Below are 24,423 nucleotides of genomic sequence, written 5' to 3'. Positions count from 1 at the left end.
TTAGCAGTTACTCAATAAATGTTGAATTCTATTGTTATTTTTATGAAGACCAACTGTGAGTCAGAGTTTAAACTTAGTTTTCTACTCATTAGTTAATTTATCTGTTTAGTATACTACTCTGAATATGAGTTCAAAGGAGATTTTTTTGGTAGATATTTTAAATATTTTGAAGTATTTTTAAAAACATTTTTACTCCTAAAATATTTATTTAAAAATAATTTTTTATTTTTATACTTTAATATTTTAATTTTAATTCCTTTTAATGCTAACATATTTATGATGTTATCTATAATTTGCTAAAGCTATTGCTTATGACTTTGGCAAATAGACCAGAGATGTTTCTTTATTTAGAATAAAGAGTTTCCAAATTCTGTGTAGTGTGTGGTTGAAAATAATATCTTTGAATAATTTTATTTTAAGAAGGGATTCTTCAGTGGTATTTTAAATTAGACTTCTTAAGATCAATCTAATTTTTAAACAAAGAATTTGTTTCATCATGTCAAAAAATACATTAATTGAATTTTTGGAGGAGCCATTTAAGTTTGCCTCTCTTATCAAGTCCTGAATTCTCAATTCGTGAAGAAGTGATTGTAGCCCTAATCTTAATAAACTCACCTGTTTTTACGTGTAATTATTATAGTTATTAACATTTATTTAATATTAACTGTACCTTGTTTTCATAGCTTAGCATATATTTGAATGCAAAGAGCTATTATAAACTGGCTTCTCTTCAGTGGAGTTTTTAGTTTGAATGCAAACCTTTTATTTATTGCAGATCGCATTTGATGATCATGTTAAATTGATTATGTCAATTTCAAGAATAGATTTTATTATGTGTAACATAAAAATTCATAGTTGCATTTGTCTATCTTTATGAATTTGTCTTTTTTGATTACTTGAAAGCAGTACATTGTTAAATAAAGCTAAAAATCTTCCTTTTTCTTCTTTCTTCTTTAGAATCGAGTTTCTTACTGGGAAATGCCCAGATTGTAGATTGGCCTGTAGTTTATAGTAATGACGGTTTTTGCAAACTCTCTGGGTATCATCGAGCTGACGTCATGCAGAAAAGCAGCACTTGCAGGTAGGTAATAGAACAGCTCAGGAACCTTTTCTGAAGTTTAACTAATTGCTGAATGTGGTTAAAAGGCTTAAACTGACTTAGACTCACAGCGATATTGTGATTTATAATAAATATATGTTTGAATCATAGAACCCCGAGCTGGTGTCCCAAGAATTGCTTCTTGTTGGTGTGGAGGAATCCTCCCCACAACGCAGTAGAATTAACACCAGAACTTACTTGCTCACATATAAAAACTATAAGGTAAAAGTTACATTAGAATGCTAAGGAGACTAAATTGTCAATGGCAATATATGGTTTAAAAGCCATTAGTGAAAATTTTTGCAAAGAGAAGGATTTTTGCATATCTGTGAGTTTATGAATTTATTCAATAAATATTTTTTGTAACCTATGAGTCGAGAACTATTCTAGGTGCTGAATGATCAAGGAAGCATCTTATATTAGGGAACCACTGATGGCACCAGCACTTCCTGCTGCCAAAACTGTCTTGAGCAAAATAAACAACCCCTAACCAAGTAGGACATGTTCATGAACAATTAAAGAGCATCAAAATAAAGTTCTTACATCCCGTGTAAATCATACATACTTTGTCATGTTGATGCCTTGTACTGTTGCTATTTTGTTTGACTTATGTAAAACAGAATCTGACATTTACGTTATTTATAACAATTCTTTTAAAAATGAGCCATATCTGTGAGCTTAAAGAGAGTATTACAAAAAAAAAGATCATAAAAAAAGAAAACTCTATATAAGAAACCAATTTATAACTGAAATCTTTTTCACAATATTTCAATAAAGCCAGATGGGATGTTTTATCTTGAGTTAATTTTTCTTTAAAGATCTCACTTATCTAAGCACCCAAATCATGTTATTTTAGAACTACAAGGGATCTAAATTATTTTCTATTTCAAATCTTTTTGATTTCCAGAGGAGAAAACAGAGGTAGAGTTTTATGCTAAGAGACTTGCCCATAAATTATTTATTTGCCCACAATGATTTATTTATCTTTTTTCTACCCTTTTATGCTGATAAACATATGCATATACAAATATATGTATTCTGCATCTTCATGGAGGGCAAAGATTTCATATTATGGGGGTCTAAACCTGATCACACATAGGAATCTCTTAGAGAAGTTTTACAAGACATAGATTTTCTTACCTAACCTCAAGCCTATTAAATCAGAATCACCCAAGGTGGGTAGGTGGGGGCAGGAATCAATACTTTTAACTATCAGCTTCTATGGTTCTGATGCTTAGCTAGATTTGAGAAATATTCTGTCAAACATCCTTTTAATTTATCCTCTTCCAAATGATCCTCATTTTTCTCTTTACTACATCATTCTCACACTGAGTCTTCACTCTCACATCTGAAATTGGTAAATGGAATGATGAAAAACTGTGGTCCCTCGTTGAGAAATCCCCTTTGGGACCACTTATGTCTTTCGTGCCTTATCTGTTGAGTAGATATTAGCTCTTGGGCTAGCGCTTCCCCTAGGGTGTATGATGTGAGTTCTTGGAGATTAAGGTTTGTATTGAGTGTCTCTGTTCTCTTATGTCTCAGCAGAGTTTAGATTAGGAAAAGATTTTATGACAGATCTTACTTGTGGAATAGACTCTATAAAGAGTTTCAGAGAATGTAGGTAGATGCTCCCATTTCCTTTTCTTGGACTGCGGACATCCCATCATCATGCCAACACCTGTTTCAATGCCATCTTCCACCTGAAGGTATTTATAATTCTCTCAACAAGATGCGGTTTTCCCCTTCTGACTCTCCACAGTTCATCATTTGGCATCATCATATGGTTAAATTAGCTTTCCTTATCCCTTGGGGTTTTCTTGCTGTTACTTTTGTTGTCGTTTTTGAGAAGTATTGCTCTTCATATCTGGATATATTTTAAAGTCCTGCTGCCATCTATTCTTGCTTCCCATGAATCTGCCCCACCCTCAGGCTGTTTTCTTTAGCATGTGCAGTTTTCCTACAAAAGAGTTCATTTAAAAAATGCTGACATGTTATATTAGCATATTCTCTCCTCTTAAAGAGTTGCGTTTTCCCTCCCACCACCAGTACCAGATTATAAATGCATTGAAAGTAGAGATTCCATCTTGTACATTTTTGTATGCACTAGGACACAGTTCAGTGTTTTGTGTCAGTATTTGTTGAATTGGGTTGGCGTGTTTTACAGTAAACCCTAACCTAGGTCTCACGTGCTTCCATACAACATGCTTTTATTTATTGTATTTCACCCCAAGGATTATGGTATTTGAGGTGGGTAATAGAGAGGAGAGCTTTGGATTATGTTATGCTTTTTCACTCTGAGAAGAAGTATACAATTCTCCCTCGAACCTCTCTTTCACGATTTTAGAGACTATTTTCAAAATGATAATATTCTTAACATAAGCAGTTATTACTTGATTGCACAAAATATCCCGTATGTTTAGCTAATCTAAAAATTGCAGTAAGTTTAATGCCGTCACAGAGCAATGAAGACTAGCAAATGATGTTTGAGCCCTATCAGGTTTTCTAAGAGGCATAGTTTGTTTTTATGTACTCCCCTTTTAAATTTCTTCATCCCTTTTAAAAATTAAACTATACTCATTTTATGTTGCAGTATATTTTAGAAGAATGAAGATTGGAAAATAATCAAAATGTCCAGTAGTAGATTTGTTAAAAAATATGGCAAAGCCCTAACTTTCTAAATCGTATGTTGGAAGGATAATAACTCTGGAAGAAGCTAACAACATGTTATTAAGTAAAAAATAAAATCAACCAACCGACTAAACAAAAAAATCAGTTTACAAAGCAGTATCTGCAACATGATTCTCATTTGTTTACAAATTTCCTGTATAAATCTATAAAAGCCTTTGAATATGAGACACAAGGAAACTGAGAGAGGAAGAAGATTATGTACACATTTATAAATACAGCAGCAAAAAGTTATAGAGTTTTGGAATCACTGAAATTCAATTGAGTATAGAGATAAATTATTTGACATTGAGGATAGCTTTGTAAATAATGCAAAGAATTTTATTGATTTTAATAATGATAAGTTTTAAACAAACATAACAGAATAAGAAACTACAAATCAGTGGAAAAAATATGACATTTTTTGTGGAAAAGATATGACACTTTAGATGCTCAAAAAAATCACCTTTATATACCACTCGTATTAGTTGGATTAAAGTCAATAAGATTAAAGTAATAACTGAGTAAAGACTAATGTTCTATTTTTTAAATGTTCAAATATGAATTGTTTTATGGGAAAATTAAAAACTCTGGGTGGTGAACATACAATGCAATGTATTTATGACTTACTATTGAATGATACACTTGAAACTTATTTTGTTAATCAATTGTCACCCAATAATTTTAATCAAAAATAATAATTTGTGATTTTACAGTATCAAGAGGCTAAGATTTCCTTCCTTCCTTCCTTCCTTCCTTCCTTCCTTCCTTCTTCCTTTCCTCCTCCTCCTCCTCCTCCCTTCTCCTCCTCTCCTCCTCCCTCCCTCCTCCCTTCCTTCCTTCCTTCCTTCCTTCCTTCCTTCCTTCCTTCCTTCCTTCCTTCTTTCCTTCCTTCGTTTGTTCCTTTTTGTCCTTCCAAACCCTTCCCTCATTAGATTAAGTGCAAAGAATCTAAACAGACATACTCCTCAGTTTGTCCCAATATTATTATCCTACTCTCTGTGGGCAAGCTATTTTATTTTTTTTCCTTTTATTTCTTTTCCCCTTCATCGTATCCCCCTTCCTCTTCCATAGTTATTTATTATAGTGTGTTTATTTATGTCTTTCTACTCTATCTTTTGTTTATTAAATATATGTATTCTTAAAAAATATCACTTCATGTGTGTTTGTTTTTTAAGACCCACATAATGTATCATGCAGTAAGACTTACAGTTTCTTATTTTTTTCACTCAATGTTATGTTTTTGAGATTTTTTTATGTTGCTATGTGATAATCTGTTTCATTATGTCTGACTGTTGTATAATGCTCCAGTTTCTTCCCAGCTTTCATTTTATTTATTTGTTCTATTAGTCATAAACTCCAACTTCTGACACTTTGCTGCCTCAAACAACTTGGAGATCGATATCCTCCTACACTTTTTCTTGTGGCCCCATGTGAGAAGTTTTCTGTCTATGCCCAGAAATAGGATTGCTAGGTAGTAGAATATATATGGAATTTATAAATTAACCGCTCTCAGATTGCTGTCAGGTAGCCTTCTATTTTTACTCTCACCACACATGAGTTGAGGATATTAGTTTTCTGACATCTTGTGCTTCATAATAGTATCTAAATTTCCACTTTAATAAATGTGATGTATGCTATGTACTGTCTCATTCTTATTTTAGCTAAAATTTAAAAAAATATTGTTATGACACTTCAGGATTTCTAGAATTTCAAATCTAGTCCATTATGTTGTCTAATAATTGCATTCCATGCCTTTGGATTGTTTTGCTGTTTATTAAAGGACACAAAACACATTGCATGTTTGATGGAGATTGTAGGTTCTGAGTCAATAGCATTTAAAGCATGTGATCTTATCTTATGACCCCTAGGAAACCCTGACATTCAAGACTTACTCTCATTGTTTAGGTAGAAACCACTTTAGCATTTTATCTTTCATTAACTGGAAACATTTAAAAGCCCATTCTCCTTTTTTTTCCCCTCCTTTTGTTTTGTTTTTGTTTTTAGGATAAAGGGGTGAGAAGAGCAATCATGTAGGTAAGGAAGATTGGAGTAGATAGATGCTTTCAAAATCATTTTTTTTTTTTCTGGAAAGGCCCATTAATAATCCTTTGCCCAAGCCATCAAATTAGAGAATGAAGCAGAGATATTAAGAGACAGTTTATTGGATGTATTTCACAAGTAGTTGTATAACACAAGATTATCTCAGCCAACAAGAGCACATTACACATGATGGATCTCAGTCAGTCTAGTTCCATTTGGCTGAGGGTGCTGCTTCATACAGTGGCACTGAGGGAAAGTGTTGGACACCAGAGGTGCCTCAGTGATGTTCACGCTCTGAGGTTAGAGATGTCCAGTGCTATCCCTAGAATCCCTTAATTATGTCATGAGTCTGACCTTTATGACTCTATCTAGTCCTCTTAAGCCCATATAAATTAATAGGCTGTGAAAACTTTTGGTCACAATCTACTATATAAAGTAATGCTTTGATTTATTCCAAAATTTTTTTTTTTCAGAGTTTAAAAGCTTCGTTCTTATTTATTTCTAAATTCTCCTCCTCCTCCTCCTCTCTCTTAGGCATCTTTTTTGATCCTTTGACTGCAGATCTCAGCCCATCCTCTCATTAACTTTTGTGATGATTTTACTCTTGTGGCTGCTTCTGTGCCGAAGACCACATTTACCTACTGCATTAAGTCAATCTGTGTGGTTTCTGTAATGAAGCATTTGCTAGCATGTGAACTACAGCCTGTAGATGGTAATATTTTTTTTCTAGTGGTGACTGAATGCAGTGTTTTAGTCCAGGAACATTGTTTGACCATTAGCGAATTGAGATAGATGAAGTAAATCATGATTAGGTTATTTATTTTTTTTCAGTTTTTAAGGTTCTTTTCTCCCTCGGAAGTCTATCAACCTAATAGCCATTCTTACTGTGAGGTATCATAATGAGGCTCGTTTGTGAGATTTTGATGGCAGAACAAGGGATCTAGGAATAAGTAAATCCTGTTATAAACCAAAGGCACCTGTCTCCATAAGTTTCCTAGGGCACAATATACACAAAAGATACACTGCCAAATGCTTAGGCAAGCTGGACATGGCTTAGCCCAGGCCCGAGGAAAACTGCTTTACTCCCAGGACCAAATCTTACTACCAGTTATTTGGGTGGCAAGAGAAGTGGCCAGATTATCCAGGAGCAGGCCCTGGGTGGGTTTATGCTTCCACCTCATGGGCTTGCAAAGAAGGCACACAGAATGATGGGCATTTCCCTTTAAGACTCAGTGATCCTGTCCATTAGCAAGTGTAGCCCAAGCCCTGTCGTAGAATGGTGCAGAAGCAATGGGATTGGGGCTGGAAGGGCCTTCTTTTAAATTCACCCACAAGAAGCATTCGGGTAATAACTCAGCCATTATGTAAAACAGTCTAATTTGCAACTTCATGGGCATTATCCCTTTAATCTCACCCTCTGGGCTATATTAACATTATCATCATTTTACTGATGAGGAAACTAAGAGTGAGCGAGTTTATACCACTTGTCTGTGAATTATAGTCCTCCAAGTGCAGTAGTCTGTTATATCATGACTGCTTAAAATCATAGCAGAGATAGATTGTTTCTGTGCATCTAATTTTTCCTTCCAATCAAACACACAGTGCAGTTGTAGAAGTAATTTATAATAGCAGTGAAACAATGTAAGAAATAAAAGACTATCTTTTTAAAAAGTGTTATGGTAATAGTTTGGGATTTTTTTCTTAAAAATGCCTTTATATTCTTAGGACAGGAGATTTTAGCATTAGGAGGGCTAAAATAATGAAGAATATATAATAGGATTTTCATAGTTTATTTGAAAAATTGCTGATTTTCATCTTCTCTCCAGAATTTTGGCTGAATCAAACTTGTGTCATATTTCCTAAGTGGTATTATTACATCAGTTTCCAAAACAGTCTCTTTTTAGTTGTAACTTAATTTTATATTCGATTAGAGTGTATTTTTTTTATGATTTTTATCCTAATTAATTGCCTGTTATATTATAGATGCTTTTTAAAATGTTTTTTTTTTGGTGTTGTTGTTGACCAGTTTTAAATATTGTGTTTCAGTTTATTGAATCTTGACATTTAGTAAAAGGAGTAAAATGGTTTTTATTTTCTTAAGACCACAAACATTTAGTTAGCTTAATTAACTTTTTCTTATCTTTTTATTTTTGTTTCTAATGTTTTCTCTTTATTAAAGAGTTTTTAGATTAAAAATACAGTCAGTTATCATTATCATCATTCAAAAAACTGGTTGATTAAAAAAGTTCACCTGTCTGTAAAGAATATTATTAACAGTATTAGACTAATGTTTTATTTTTTGGAGGGAGGGACTTTGTGCTTTCTAACTGAAGCATTCTAATTTCATTGCGGTGCCTTCAAGAGATTTTCAAAAACTCACATGAGCTGAAACCCAGGCTTAGGTGGGAACAGTGGCTTTTCACTGCTATCTTACAGGCAGACGCTGAAATTTCATGTGTTAGTTTAGCTGTAAGATTATGGAATTAGAGTCTGTTATTTTATTCTGAGATTCTTATTCATTTTTACTATTATAATGACAACTGCAAATATCTTTTTTTAATAAAATATTGAAATATCGTAATCGAAAAGGCAAGCTGCAGATTGCTAGGGCAATCTTTGGTCTGCCTCATCTGCTTTCTTTCATTTCTTAGTTTTTGGAATTCTAGTTTCTTAGGTTAGTGTTACCATAAGATTGGCCTGTGTTGCTCTAATTCCTAGTTGTGATATGGCCTTGCTATTGAATCCTGCTAGTTTTTGGTGGATCCTACTAACAAACTATGCTTTTCAGGTTGTAAATTTTCTAGATTGTTATATTTAGAGGTAGTTTTTCCAAGAGGATAATGAATCTTAACCCTCATGGGCCCTAACTTGAGTAGATGTCTTTCAAGCCTCTGTGCCTAATTTTGTTTTATAATTTCGTATTCTTTTCTGTAAAGAGGGCTCCTAAAATGTGTATAAGCTTCAGGTCCCACCACACTTGGATTTGCTTCTGGCCAACATGCTAACTCATTGAAAACTGGAAAAAAGCAACAATAAAGATATACTTGAGGCTTCAAAAACTTATTCCTTCCTCGTGGGAACAATGACCTAGACAAGTATACTAGCTAGTAGAACTGTGTATCTTAAACCAGATGAACAATTGATGATCGTGAAAGCATCAGGGTAGAGTTGTAGAGGCTTGTAGTCCTTAACTGAGTTCTGTTTTGTAGATTATCAGATTTTTGGTGAATTTCTTGTAGAAAAATAGGTAATTTCAAACATTAGGAAAATTCATGTGGCATGTAAAAGCTCACTCTTTAATTCGTTTTGTATGTTCTTTTAGCCATAGTAATAGTGTATGTCTTCTTCAATTTGTCACCTGTATTTTCCTCCCATTAGCCTTATTTGTATATATATATTTAAAAAATCCACATAAATGATGAGAATATCAGTGTTTTATGTGTAATATGAAATGTTCACATTTCATATAGTATGAAAGTATAAAAAAGATCATGTATTCTGAAACCATGTAATACTATCCTAATACTCTTTGGAAAAAATGTTCTGTGACCTTTAACAATGTTTGTCAAAACATTAAAAACTCTCCTACTGTTGGTTATAAATGCATGAAAATAATATTAGTAGAACTACTATTTATTTAGTACACTGTGATTCAGAACATTAGAAGCATTGAGAATTAAAGTGTTTCATTTCTTTGTGAAAAAGCAGCATGGATCATTTGAACATTTCTTGCTTTCTTATAATATAACTTATGACACAAAGAGAGCGTTTTTTTTCTATCTCTGCAAATAGTCATACTTCCCTCTAGGTTTGAATCAACTCTAACTCTTTTATCCTTCCACTCACACTATTGTGAACTATCGCCTAGGGCTTCTTTAACATCATTGTTTTTTTTAATTGGCATCACTTCCTCTGAGAAACCTTGATCCTTTTTGTCGCAATCACTTTCTTGATTTACATTGATAAATTCACCTTCACTAAGGTTCTCTGGTTGCATATCTAGAATCTCTCAATGGCAGTAATGTCAGCTTTCCCACATTCATTTATTTCTTCTATAACTTCATTTATGTTCAATTCATATTCTCTTTCGGCATTATCATTTTCATTTCTTTGATGGACTTTAATCTTTGATGGCTAATTCTTGCTTTTGATTTCTATTTTTATAAAATGTCATAAGGATTTATCACTGCAAGACAAGAAAGCAACACAACTATATACATGCTTTGATTCTGTGTGTGAACTGAGTAAGAGATACACAATGAGCAATACCAACAGGCTTTGAAAGAAGTGAGATGATTGGCCACTGGTCATGATGTGTTATCTGTTATTTACTAGTGATTTGTAGACTGAAGAGCTACCAGCAAACTTTGAACTTCATGTGATTATTCCCAGTTAATAGTGTTTGGTAACTGAAAGTTGGTATTGTTGGGAAACTGGCATTATTTAACTAAACTACAGTAATTGAAATCTGTGCATATATGAATTGTGTACAGTGAGATTACTTCTTTCTTTTCTCTCTGTTTGAAATAATTTCTAAGGCTAGCTTTTAGCAAGAAGTTTAACAATCATGATTAAAACATGATTTACATATTTTAGTTCATTTTGTGGGAGCAACATTATATTCGTAACTAAATTTGAATAATTAATCAATAAAGACTACTATATGATTTTATGTAGTATTTGAAAAGCAACACAAAACCGAAATGGATTTTTTTTTTTTCCAGTTTTATGTATGGGGAATTGACTGACAAGAAGACCATTGAGAAAGTTAGGCAGACTTTTGACAACTACGAGTCAAACTGCTTTGAAGTTCTTCTGTATAAGAAAAACAGTAAGTAAATTATCAATAAGATGCGTCAACTCTTTATTAATGTTATTCTTTAGCAGTGGTAGTTGAGATATAGTGTAGAGAGACTATAAAACTTTGTTGCTTCTCTTGGCAGGGACAGGGGATGTTAGTAAAATTAGATAGCAAGATTAATAAATCATTCAGACTATGAAAAACAACCTTTTGAGGAATGGAAGAAAAATGTACATTTTAAATGTGATTTTTTTTTTTTGTATCAGATGGCAAAATATGCAGTGAATACTCATGGTAAACATTCTGTAGTTATATGACCAACTAAAAATGACAAAGAAGTTCATTTAGTTCTTACGCTTAAAGGAAAAGGTGATTGGTATCACTGGGTATGTGTGATTACCTTTCTATACATACATAGATAACATGTGAATATGAGGTATCTGCTTGAGGTGAATCTTTACCAATATGGCCTTTAGCTGGACTCAGACCTAACTTGTGGAAATAGTCATTACTCTTAGAACAGGCCATTAATATCTGATAAATTTATATTGATTGTTGTGAGCTGTTGTCTAGGATGAGATTTGTGAGTGGCCAGTTGTCCATTATATAATCACATAAGACCTCATGGTATGGACTCTCCACCAGTGTTTGGAGGAAGAAACCAAACAAACAGAAAATGAGCTAGTACACCCATCAGCCAATATTTCTTTCTAATTTGTTCTGTTGCTATAGTTCCTTACCTTTATTTCTTTTTGCTGCTTTCCCAAAATAACCTTCCTTTTTGAAATGAACAGTCACTTCACAAAATGGATTCATTTATTTAAAGTGTTAATGGTAAATGATAGCAAAGCCAATTATTTTTAGTGGAAGTTGATGGTTACAAAATTCTTCTCCAGGTTGGAACACATTCTGGCTTCAACCGGAAACACTTGTTCTGTGTTCAGTGCCTGTTGGATCTTGTGGAACATCATTTATTCTCTCCATTTTACCTTAAACATTTGTCCTCTGTGGAATATTTGGAATTGAACTTAGGTTTTTCTTTTGATTAATAGAGATGGCAACAACCATAGTTATCACTCCACAGTGGTACTCTTGGTCATGGCAACATGTCTTTCATGGTTTTACCTAAGGGAAGTCTTAGCATCTTATCTTTTATTTTAGAATCAAGACCGAAGAAGGATATCTCTTTGAAGTCATAGCCAAATGTCTTTTGGCTTGTCATCTAGAAAACGATCCACTCTGAATGATAAGCTATGCCTCTGTAAGAGAGAAGTCAGGCTCTAAATACTTTCTGGGTCTTTTTCATCAGGTCCAAATCCATATTGATAATTTTTAGTGGGCTCTTATGCCAAAACCCCCTTTCATTTTCTTATAGTATTGTTATCTCTTGAATGACTTAGATATATGTCTTAAGTTTAGCAAATAATTTAAGAATGTTTCATATTACTAAGGTCATTTCACTTTGACATTTAAGCTGAATTAGTAAATCTTTGCCTGATTTTAAAGCATCAAAGCCAAGTCTATAGTTTCTGAGTTTCTCAAAAAATAGTCTAGTGGAAATTCTGTTTGTTAATATCTTTTAAATCATGTCAGCAATAACTTGAATTTTACATTTACAGAAGTCTCCTTCCAAGGTGGTTTAGATATTGTGCTTATTTTAATGGATGAAATGACAGACCTTTGTTCAGGCCTGTCTGGTTCTTTTCAGATAAGTATCAATATATGTGTAGATGTCTGCTTAGAGCTTATAGGAGATACAGCCCATAGCACTATAGATGAAAACTCCCATCTCCTTTTGTGTAGTATCTGAACTGAGTTATTTTTTCTTTAATATGAAGGATAGATATTATTGAAGTTCTACAGTTTTTAAAAGAAGCTGTAAAAAAATCTCATAAGTAAATGAAAGCTTTGAACATCAACGGAAAAAAGTGTATTCTTGCAACTTTTTTCAGTGTTAAATAGGAAAATTAGCATGTCTGTAGAAAACTCTTTTGGGAATGCTTGAATACCAGCTCCTCCCAATACTTTCATTAAATGATTCAGTTAAATACCATTTTGCAAATGGGGAGATTGAGGTATATCCTATTTAACATGGGTCACGATTGACATTTTGGTTTGCAACTTCTAATCTTTAGGCCTATTGCTTTGGTTAGCAGAGGGCTGTTTCTACTGCTGGGAAAGAAACAGTGGCTCTGAAATGATGATTGAAAACGGCTCTTTCTATCTACACAAAGGGCACTGCCTTGAATTTCTAGCAGCTACAGGCCTCTATGCCTAACCTTCCTAGACTTACCATCCCAGTGGACCTCAACTCCAGAATATGTAGGTTTCACCAGCCACTCAGCTAGTACTCAGCCTGCTTGGGGAAGTCTGACCCTGTGGTTCAACTTGACAAAAGTACACCATGATATCTGAAAGCACTTTGAAAAAAACAGCCCTGACTCTATGCCAAAATTTGAAATGTTGCTGTTTTCATAGAAAGATATGAGCTGTAGCATCATCTCTTTTTGCTCAAATTTCTAACAGACCTTGGAAAACAACTTATGTTTAATGCCCTTTTCTCTCAGTTTATGAGCCTGCTGCCTCAAGCTCACTATGATGGAACAGCCATAGGCCATGTATCTGCTAGCATCTGGGTCTGGTGATTTGTATAACAGTGCACATCACTCACAGTGTCCGGACACACTGTGTAAAATAAGAAGCAGAAAACAAAGAATAAGACTCTCTGGAAGATGGTGTAATTGCTTCGGAGGTCCCTGTCTCATCCTGTAATCATTTCAGAAAGGACCATGTCCTTTCATAGGCCTCCTGGGGCTGTAAAGAACTGAATATTGTCAGAACTGAATATTCCCATAGAAATCTCCTCTCTTTAATTCTCTGACTTCTTGAACCTGGTAGTTTAGTCACCTCCTCTTGTCTAAATGGCAAATTCCCTTTTTTAGTGACATTATGATGTGGCTTTTTTTTTTTTTTGGCTCCGTGTATGGAAGTGTTTCTTATTTGTTTTTAATTAAAAGCCACTAATAGGCTATCAGCTGTCACCTAGAGTCTATTACTAGTTGCACATTTCACTCCCTATACCCCAAACTTGACAAAAGCCTTTATGTCCTTAACATAGACTCTTTGGAGGGCTTTACTGCACTGTGGCTTAGAACCAATATGATGGAAAATGTGTCTTTTTGATTCTGATGGAACATTTCTACAGTGTTTTACTGTTTAGTGGATAATTACTCTTTTGAAGCCATTTCTCTTGTCTTCAAATATTTATTTGACATGATGCCAATTCCTGATTTGTTCAAAACCTAAGCCTTGAACCCTTTGAAACTGTCTGTCCTCTGGAGTCTGCAAGAGCCACTGTTTGAGGAACCTAGTGACAGAGTTCAGCCTGATGCTTTGAGTGAGGGAGGTAGGAAGCAGTGCTGGGGACATTTTATTCTTAACATTTCTGCTAAAGGCTTCAAATAGAGCTCTGTGTACATCAGGCTTTATGTCACATCTTCTTTCTCTGATGTGGGATGTAGTCAAAGCCATAGAGCTATCTTGTAAGTCTATCTGAGAGCATTTCAGATGTTTCTCCTAGAGGAATACTTCCCAGAGCAACAGATATTACTTTTGGAGTCAATTGGAAATACTTCTCAAAGTGACAAGAAGAAGCGTGTAGGAGTGGTCACACTTGGTGAGACTATCAAAAGGAAGTTAGTGGGAGCAGCAGTGGTGTAGGGGTCCAGAACTAAGGTGATGCTGGTTTTACTTAAGTAGTGAGACTGCCTTTGTGCTCCTGCATTAAGAAATGACACCCTGTGCTTTACCTTCAGATTTTGATATTTTGAGTTGAAAAATATGTTTATTAATTTTTGAGCAATTGGTAGTTGATATAAAATTAAAAGTTTTTTAAAGGATTCTTTTTAGCAATTAAAATGTTGTTTTGGTGCTGATTCTTGGCATAGCAGTTGGCAGCTGAGGGAAGAGGGCAGGCAGGAGACCAAGTCATTGCTGTGACTGTGTCATACTCTTGTCCTTTCTTTCTCTTATAGGAACCCCTGTTTGGTTTTATATGCAAATTGCACCAATAAGAAATGAGCATGAAAAGGTGGTCTTGTTCCTATGCACTTTCAAGGATATCACGTTGTTCAAGCAGCCAATAGAGGATGATTCAACAAAAGGTAATTTTCAAAGGAGTTACCACACTTAAGAATTAGGCTGCCACTTAAATTTTATTATTATTATTATTATTATTATTATTATTATTATCATCATTATCACCATCATCATCATCATCATCATCATCATTTTACCAAAATCTGTTGCTTAAGCTGGCCCTTCTTTTGCTTCACGTTCATATTAGCAATTGTCCAAATCAGTTTAATTCAATCATATTGTTTGAATGGAAATAGAGAATTGAAATAATAGTTGCTAAACTTATAATAAGAGAAATCAAGGAAAGATATAAGGAAGAGATTTCATAGAACGTTATTTATTTAGAATCAGTATAATGGGAATTTTAACAACTTATAACATGGTGAGTTTTAGAAACAAAATGTATAACAATTTGTGGGTTAGTTTGGGTGAAGTCATATTAGAACACAGTTGATTGAATTTTGCTAAATTGATTAGAGTTTGAGTAGTTGACTTTTTCAGGTTACCTTTCACCTTTTATTTCTTTGGCTGTTGTAATCTCTTTGGTAGATGTTGCTAGATTGTGTAAAGAACAAGTTTGTCATCAAGAGAGTATCTGGAAGATGAAAACATTCTAATTGGAGTCTTACCAACTATACTATTCAGAGAGACTGCTATAGAAAACGGTAGTCAGCGGCATGTACTTTTACTGTTACTTTATTCTCTCCAGTTATGTTTAAATTAGATATTGGCGTCATATGAATGAAAATTTGAAATATCCCTTAAAAACTTTTGTGAAACATTTTTAATAATCTTTTAGGAGACTAAAAATGAAATGTCTTCCTTTTTGCCTTTGGCAAAAATGGCCTTGTCTTACCTCTTTTTAAACAACTGGCATACAAACTTTAATATTTTCAATTGTAATCATAATTGTAGAAAAAGTTACATTACATTTATTCTCAGCATATGAAATCACATACGTATTACTATTACCCGTTCGGTTTCTGGTTAGCATCAAATTGCAAGAAAAAATTTTACAATTTGTAAACCATTTGAAGTATAATATAGAACAATTCATTTGTGAGTATTTCTGGAAATATGTTTATTAAATTGAATAAATTGATGATTGAATAAAGTATTCATTCACTTTCGGATCCATCTTACCTGTTTCTCTACCTTTACTCATAGAACCAGTATCTAGGAAGTTTAGAATAGTCTTCTAATTAATGCTCTTTTGTTTGTTTTAAAATTGAAAGTGCTCCAGCCAATAGCAGCAGAATACATATTCTTCTCAAGCTTAATGGAACGTTCATTAGGTAGATCAGATTCTGGCCATAAAACACACCTTGACAAATTTAAAAGAATAGAAGTCTTATAAAATATGTTCTTAGACAACAATGGAATTAAACTAGAAAATCCCCAAATGTTTGGAAATGAACACTTTTCTCAATAGCCATAGATCAAAGAAGAAGCCTAAAGGTAAATTAGAAAAATATTTTGAACTAAATCAAAATAAAAATACAACTTATCAAATATGTGGGATGCGGCGAAAGCACTGCTTAGAGGAAAATTTATAACACTAAATGCATATATTAGAAAAGAGGAAAGATATAAAATTAATAGCCTAAGCTTCTACCTTATGGAAGTAGCCAAAGAAGAACAAACTGAAGACAAAAAATAAATCTTAGAGCAGAAATCAATGAAACAGAAAACAGAAAAACATTAGAGAGAATCACTACAACCCAAAGCTGATTCTTTGAAAAAATTATTACAGTCAGTAAACCTCTAGCAAGGCTAACCAAGAAGAATAGGGAAGATACAAGTTACCAATATCAGAAATTAAAGAAGGGCCATCGCAACCCATCCGATGGACATTAAAGCATTGTAAAGGAATCCTTTGAATAGCTCTATAGCCACCGAACAGATAACTTAGTTAAAGTGTGTCAATTCCTTAAAAACACAAACTACCAGAATTCACACTAGAGAAAATAGATAACCTGAATCATCCAATAGCTCTTAAATAAATTGAATTAATTAATAAACTTCCAAAACAAGAAAACACTAGGTACAGATGGTTTCATTGGCAAATTCACTCCCTTCCAGAAAACAGAAATAGAGAGAACTCTTCCCATTCTTTGAGGCCAACACTACCCTGAGACTAAAACCAGACAAAGATTTTGTAAGAAAGGAAAATTACAGACCTGTATTTCTCATGAATATAAAAATCTTCCACAAAAATAGAATCTAGCAGTGTTTTAAAAGAATTATTCACAATGACCAAGTGGGATTTATTCCACATATGTAAAGCTGGTTCAAAATTTAAAAATCAGTCATTGTAATTCACCACATCAACAGGGTGAGGAAGAAACATATTATGATCATATCAGTTTGCATAGAAGCATTGACAAAACCCAACACCCATTCGTGATAAAAACTCTTAGTGCAGGAGGAGTAGAGGGGAACTTCCTCAAATTGATAAACAACATCTGTGAAAAACCTACAATTAACAGCTGATGATATCTTTAAGTGATGTATTTTAAAATAAAAGACAAATGATTAGTATATGATTTGTGACCTAATATATTCTTGCCTTCACACATGAATGGGAGCCAGACTGGGTAAAAGGCTTTTATGTCTCAGTCTTTTCTTTAAAAATATGTATATGTATATGTGTATGTGTATGTGTATATGTATATGTATATTATTTATATTTATATTTGTTTGGTGAATATTTTCTCTCATTTACTTTAAGTGATTTCAGGACACAGCTAAAGTTGGCCAGGAAGATTACAGTTTTGACCCACTGAACATTAGTGGTAGTATCTGTAACTATGTAGCCTATTTATAGAAAAAGAAAGTTAACAGCATTTACATGAGGTCGGGGAAAGAGTGCTAATGTTAAGGGTTGACTTTTATTTCTCAAATTAATACCTCTCTATTTATCTGCCTTCACCTCTATCTCTGCATCCTCACATCAGAATCACAGAGTTCTTTGCCAGGCAAAATCTCTTAAATGTACAATCTATTCTTATAAAAAAAAAAAAAGTGATGTTTGAATAAACTCCAGAATACTTAGACCACTTGATTTTGAACTATGTGCTTGATAGACATGTAAATTAGAATTTATAGGGAAAATCAGACCCCATTGTGAAAAGCATTAAACTCTCTTTTTCTAATGCCAGAATATGTAGAGGAAGATCTTATTTAAAATCTTTTATATTGAGACACCTCCACACCTTTCAAGTTCATAACAGATTCCTGGAAGAGTATTGTACTATGTAACTATTGAATGATGTGTATCAGCTACTGTCTATTATTTATATGAGTTGTAAATTTGATGTGAAAAATTCAATAGAAATAAAATATTTATGCCATTAAGTTATCATCCTATTATTGCTATGAAGCTAGCAGTATATGAGAGTACATTTTGGTACCTTGGCAAAAAATGTATCTTTAAATTTTTTAAAGTGAGTAAAGGGGACCATGAAACTTGGGAAATAGCAGATGAAATTTTGTGATAACACAATAATATCAAAATGATTTGGGTTTAAAGCCTTAGACTTAGAGAAAGTAGATTTACTTTTCATTCTGCCTTGGGTTACTTAACAAGAATTACTTAAACGAGCCTTTTCATGACTCTTCTAGGATTATTTTGTTCTCCTTGTGTATTTAATCCATTTTTTCAACCAAAACTGTGGATCGAACATACAGTATGGTGGTACAGGCAGTGTTCTTGGTCCTAGAGATACAAAGTTCCTTCTCTCACATCCTAATATGAAGGACAGACAAACAAATAAGTATAAAGTGGAAATTTTTTTCTGATTGCTTTTATTTTCTCAGTAATATAGGAATCATGGTTATCAACTGAGAGTAAAGATGGTGAAGGAGGAGAGGAAGTGTTGAAGATGGGAGGAGAGAGGAGTAGGTATGAAATGGTAACCTAAGAGAATGGAGAAGCGAATGGAGAAGAGAAATTCAGCAGATTTTCTGAGCGTAACACTAAAGTCTGCTTGAGGCCAGTAGTCATGAGTTTTACTAGTACCTATGAGCATGATTATTTGTTTTACCACCCATGTTTAGTCAGAGGTGTATAGATGTAGATGTAGGTGAAGAGTTGGAATTTGGTTAGGTAAGATGAAAAGAATCAGGGAGCTCAAAGATCAGGGAGAAGGATCAGAAGGATGAAGGAGTTGAGGATGGTTGTGAGAGAGTATTTTAAGGTGTTTGCAAGATTTTGAAAAATACTTAGGAAATAAAAGTTCTGCCTAGGTATAGGGAATAGTGTTTTAAGATGCAGAACAGTCTGGCAAAGTGAATCCACAAACTGGCAAGCCAGAATGTCACTTTCAATTCCAGAGCAAAGACATTTTACCTTCTTAATGTGAAAAGGGGCCAGTGATTGGAACAAGGGCTCACGTCCTTTGAGGATTTGCCAAAATCGGTTGGAATTGACATCAATCTTCTATTTCTATTGGTATTTTTACTGTGAAACTCAGACATATGGTTGAAAGACTTGAGTAAAGTGGCTAATTCTGAATTTTATTTCTAAATCGTATCTGGAGAGCAACTATAATGCGATAACAGCCAAGCAATATGAGTGCAGATCTTCCTCAAAATGAATCCTAGGATCACCAAAACTTCATTTGAGATGGATTTTTGCCTTTAAAAATTAATGGTGCTGAATGATGTCAATAATACCTTTGATTTATACCATGATGCATGGTAGCAAAAACCAATGAAGAGGAAAGAAACCAGTTTTGATGAAGTAGTTAATATGTGTCAGGTACTTTATATTCTTTGTTGCTCATTCCTATAATTCTGAAAATTAGTGTTATTATCTCCATGTTACTGTTGAAGAGCCCGAAACGTGAAGTCTGACTGATTTTCAGTCTCGTTTTCTCTGTTGCACTGAGCTGCCTCGTCCTTTCAAATGGAAGCTTATTGTTGGGGCTTGATGGTGCTCTCCATTCTCCCTACATTTTTCCATGCTCTCCTTCCCGCCCTCCCCCCCCACACCCCCCGCCTAAAAAAAATGAAGTGGAGGTTGAGAATACCCTGGTTGTGATGGAATTGTGCTGTTCTGATCAGAATTTACTGATGATAATTCAAGGCAGAGTGTTGTTGTTATTGTTTGTTCCTGGTATGGAGGTTTTGGAACTGTTGCTCAGATAATTAGTCAATGGTACCCGGTACATTATTTATAATAATACTAAAGGGAAAAATGACAGCCAGGAAATCCATTCCGTTGATTATCCACGTGTGTTCTAAAAGAGGTGGCCCAAATTTCTGCCCATTTATATTGTACAGTTTTTTTTTTCAGACAGATTCCAAAACTGCCAAGACACTTACAGTGTGAAATATCCTGTGCCAAATAGTTATGGCATCTTTGTGCCAATAATTGAGACAAAAAATTGCTGTAGAATGAAGCTAACAGCAAAAATAGCAACCATCCTCTGTGGGAAGCCAATAGTTTTCTTTAGAGAGGAAACAACAGATGAAATATGAGTAATTATACTATGTAGTCTCTTTGGCCAAGAGTATACTGTTTACCTAAGCTTTTTTTCTTATGGATTAGAATCTTGTATTACAGTCTAGTAGATTGATTTAACTGCTTTTGTGACTTCCTTTTATTTTTAAGATTAAGCAGTCCATGACAAAGAGGTTAATTGCAACCCAATAGAGCTAAACTAATGTTTTATTAAGAAGGAGTTGGCATTCTGAGCTTTTAGGAGAACAAATGTTCTCATAATACCATGAACAACGTATAGAGCAAGTATTAGGCTCTTCATATTCATCCATGTGTTCACATTACCCCATATCGACCACATTTAAGTAACATCAGCAAACTGTGCTGAATAATCAGTCACACCAGTTAGCTCTCTGTAAAGGTGAGATCAGTAAATGTATCTCTGGGATAAGTTAGAACTGCTGATGTGTTTTTTTCTCTGACATAGACAGTGTGGCTGCTCAACTTTTTCAAAGTTTGTCTGCATGGTGGGGGTTGGTGACAGATCAAATGAGCTAATTTTTTAAATAACGGGCAATTCTAGATGTGTCCCCAAACACAGAGATATGGGCCTAAGCAAATTCACTGTGGCCTTGTTAATGTGAAAAATCTACAAACCACTTAAATGTCCATGAACAGGACATCAGAAAAGAGCAAATGCCTAATTCCCTGAGATAATAGCGATATAGGCAAGAATCAGTGTCATGTGGGTGGGTGTGGATGTCAAGGGAACAGAAGGGAAATTGAAGGCTATTGTGTTTCTTATAGCTTTTATTTCTTTAATAATGTATCTGACAAGGTAATCTGCTGAAATTTATGAGAGAAGGGGCAGTATAGGGGTCTTGAGAAAAATTCTAACTGTTGAGAACTGAGAACTACAAGAAAGCCCTACATGTAGGAAATGAGAGAACACATGCCATTTGATGGTTTGTATTCTTCTATGTGTCATTGAACTTATTCCTTCAATATATCTCTATTTTTTTTTTTCAAAATGCATTCTGGATGAATCTTATTTCACACAGGGAATGAAAATAGGCTAGTCTTTTAATCCAACACTCAGTGTACTAAGGGATGCAACATCACCTGTCTTAGAAATATGAAATTTCAGTAAGTATAAGACTGACTTGGAAGTTTTTTAAAAAATTCAGTGCAATTCTAATACTCAACTAATGTAAGAAAGAGAAGTGATCACCAGGAAACGTTTAATATATCTGTTGCCAACATAGTTAATGTCATCCAGAAACATCCTTACCACTTTTATCTAACAAAGCAAAATCAAACCTACACAATGCAAGGAGGTGCCCAGAATTTTGTGGATAGCTAGCTACATTGACTACTGGGACTACATAATATATTTGAACAAAACAGAAAGGTCACACATAAAAATTACTCATTATTTTATAGCCACACTTGAAATGTAAGATGTCTATGTAGAAATAAATGCTTTAGATTCATACTTTTAATTAGTTCTGGTTGTTATGCTGTTTCTGAGATCATTTGAATATTAGCAAGAATGTTGGATTCCATATTCATTATGTGTGAAAAACTGAGACTTTCTTCCCTTGTTTTTAAGGTTGGACAAAATTTGCCAGATTGACACGGGCTTTGACAAATAGTCGAAGTGTTTTGCAGCAGCTCACACCAATGAATAAAACAGAGGTGGTCCACAAACATTCAAGATTAGCTGAAGTAAGTGTGAGACTCACTTCACTTTTCAAGTTGATGGTGGTGATCCATTTTTCCCCCCAGATGATTCAATATAGATATTTCTGGCCATTATTTTGTAAATCCTTATCTGATAATTTATTTTCCGTAGTAGAATTATAGAAATTTCAAATAATTCTTTTTATTTCCTTCTTCTTTTGAAATTGGAAAGTAGTTCATGACATCCTAGGTGATGCCTGTACTGTGTGAGGTTTCCTTTGACCAAATGAGATAGGGAGTTCACTCTCATCCATTTATGTAAGCAACACACACATATTGAGGGTTTGCACTGTGCTTGGTACTCTGCAAAGGATGTAAAGATGAATGAGCAATGGGCTCTATCATCAAAGAGCTAAAAATCCAGAGGAAATCAATAACAGAATGTGATAATTATTATGACAGGGTGCAGTGGGAACAGTGCCAGGCACATTTACCCAAACTTAGAGTTCTGGGGAAGACTACCAAGTGAGGTGATACCTGAGCTGAGTGAATCTTGAAGAAAAAAATATAAGAGGCAGGTAGAAATGAGATGAAAGTTATTTCTACCAGAGAGGCCAGCATATGCAACGGCTCAGAGATGAGATGGTACGGTGACTTTGAGTGTGACTTCAATGTGGGTGAAGTCGGGTAGGAAAGGAAAAGTTGAAGTGGTTGGCGTATAGTGAAACAGTGGTGGTCGGTGTCTTGTGTGTCAGGGAATGACGTGATCACATGCGTGCATCAGGAAAACCTCTTAAAGGGAGCTTGGTCCCAATGGTTTCCTTTGTAATTCGATGTTTTTATTGAATTAATTTAAAAACATTATTCTTAGAAGGAGTCCATAGATTTCGACCAGATTGCCAAAAGAGATCCATGGCACAAAAATGATTAAGAACCCCTGCTTGACCTAGTGACTCTGTATTGAATGGGTAGTTAGGGAAACCAGTTAAGAGGTTCTAGTAGTAATCCAACTAGGATGATCATGGCCTTAAGCAAGAGAAGAGGTAGTCGAAGTGGGCAGATTGCAGACACAGCAAGATTAGAGTCAACACATTTGCTGATAGATTCCGAATTGAGTGTGAAATAAAGGGATGAGTCAAGGACAACTCTGTTTTTGGCATGGACAACTATGTAAATAGTGAGTGTTATGGGTTCATAGAGTGGCCAACATAGAGGAGGAAGAGAAGTTTGCAGGCAATGATAACACGTCCAGTTTTGGACATATTAAGTTTGAAGTACCTGACAGGAAATCCTAGTGGAAATGCCTAAAAGACAATGGGATCGAAGGGTCTGGTCCCAGAAGGATACCTGGGTGCGAGTTGCAGGCCTTGGTATCATCTTCGCAAATATGGCTGTTAAAGCCATAGGACCAGACGATGTTATCAGTCAGTGCACTGAATCTGGAGAGAAAAGGAATGAGGACAGAACTCAGAGGCTGCCAGAAACCTTGCTGTTCATGGGTCTTCTGTAATCATCGTTTGTCTTACTGATTTGAAAGATGCCATAAAAGCTAGTCGAGGTACAAACTATGCCGAGCACTTAGTGAACACTCACAAAGTATTGTGAGGTGAATTACCAAGGAAGGGAAAGGTCAAATTAAATGTGTTCATCAGTTTGCTTTGCTGGGGAAAAGTGAGTTGAAGTGCTTCAAAGTAACTTTCTTAACTAGTTGCAGATCTTAGTTTGGTTTGGAGAGGGTTAGAAAATAAAGCGCTTCCTGAATTTGGAGGGTTCTGAAGTTTTTCTTGGGTCGTAGCTAACAGAGGGACTTGAATTGCTTTCTAAATAGCCCTGTTAGCTTCAGGAGATATTAATACTTTGATGTGCCGACATGTTTTTAAAAGCCTAAATAAGACACCAGCGTAACTAAATATTAACTAATAATAATAATAACAATGTTTTTAAAGATATGCAAAAGATTTAAAGCAGACAATTGGACACAATTTCCTTTTTCAGTAATGCTTATTATCAAGTATTACTTGATCTGGAAGCGACTTTCTTTTCTGCCTTGAATTGTCTGTTTCTTTCTACAAATCAAACTAAAGCAGCATCCCCCACCTTTTTGGCACCAGGGACTGGTGCTCCTATGAGAATCTAATGCCTGATGATCTGAGGTGGAGATGAGGCGGTGATGCTAGCGCTGCGGAGTGGCTGCAAATACAGATGGAGCTTCCCTCGCTCGCCTGCCGCTCACCTCCTTGCCACATGGCCCAGTTCCTAACAGGCCATGGACTGGTACCAGTTTGCGGCCCAGGGGCTGGTGACCCCTGAGCTATAGTGTAAGAGCTCATTTCTGTGACCGCTGACTTTTATAGTCATATTTCCCCCTGAGCTTAACTACACCCTATTCAGAGCTTTCCTTTTCTTTGTTAACACAATTGGGCGTGAACAAGAGGAAAGGGACCATAAAGTGGAACATTTTCTACCTTAACACCCCAAGTCACTCATAATTGGTTTTTTCCCTCTACATCAAGTATGTAGAAAGTTTCTTTTCCTTGACAGCTTATCATT

At 34.7% G+C, this 24,423-nt stretch overlaps 1 protein-coding gene across 2 annotated transcripts in view; it reads left to right on the top strand.

Moving 5' to 3' along the window:
• KCNH5 (potassium voltage-gated channel subfamily H member 5) overlaps window positions 1–24,423 on the top strand; it is a 342,803-nt gene that overhangs the window by 102,826 nt on the left and 215,554 nt on the right. For both annotated transcript variants that reach the window (XM_039864507.1, XM_039864496.1), the window contains 4 exons: window positions 958–1,081; window positions 10,531–10,637; window positions 14,642–14,770; window positions 21,803–21,918. In XM_039864507.1, coding sequence (XP_039720441.1) covers window positions 1,059–1,081; window positions 10,531–10,637; window positions 14,642–14,770; window positions 21,803–21,918 — 375 coding nt within the window. In that variant the 5' untranslated portion in view covers window positions 958–1,058. The remainder of the gene's footprint in view (window positions 1–957; window positions 1,082–10,530; window positions 10,638–14,641; window positions 14,771–21,802; window positions 21,919–24,423) is intronic.

This window comes from Pteropus medius, unplaced genomic scaffold, assembly GCF_902729225.1.
Source record: "Pteropus medius unplaced genomic scaffold, Ma_sr-lr_union100, whole genome shotgun sequence".
Taxonomy (NCBI): Eukaryota; Metazoa; Chordata; class Mammalia; order Chiroptera; family Pteropodidae; genus Pteropus; species Pteropus medius.
This window is presented reverse-complemented; position numbering and strand designations above follow the sequence as displayed.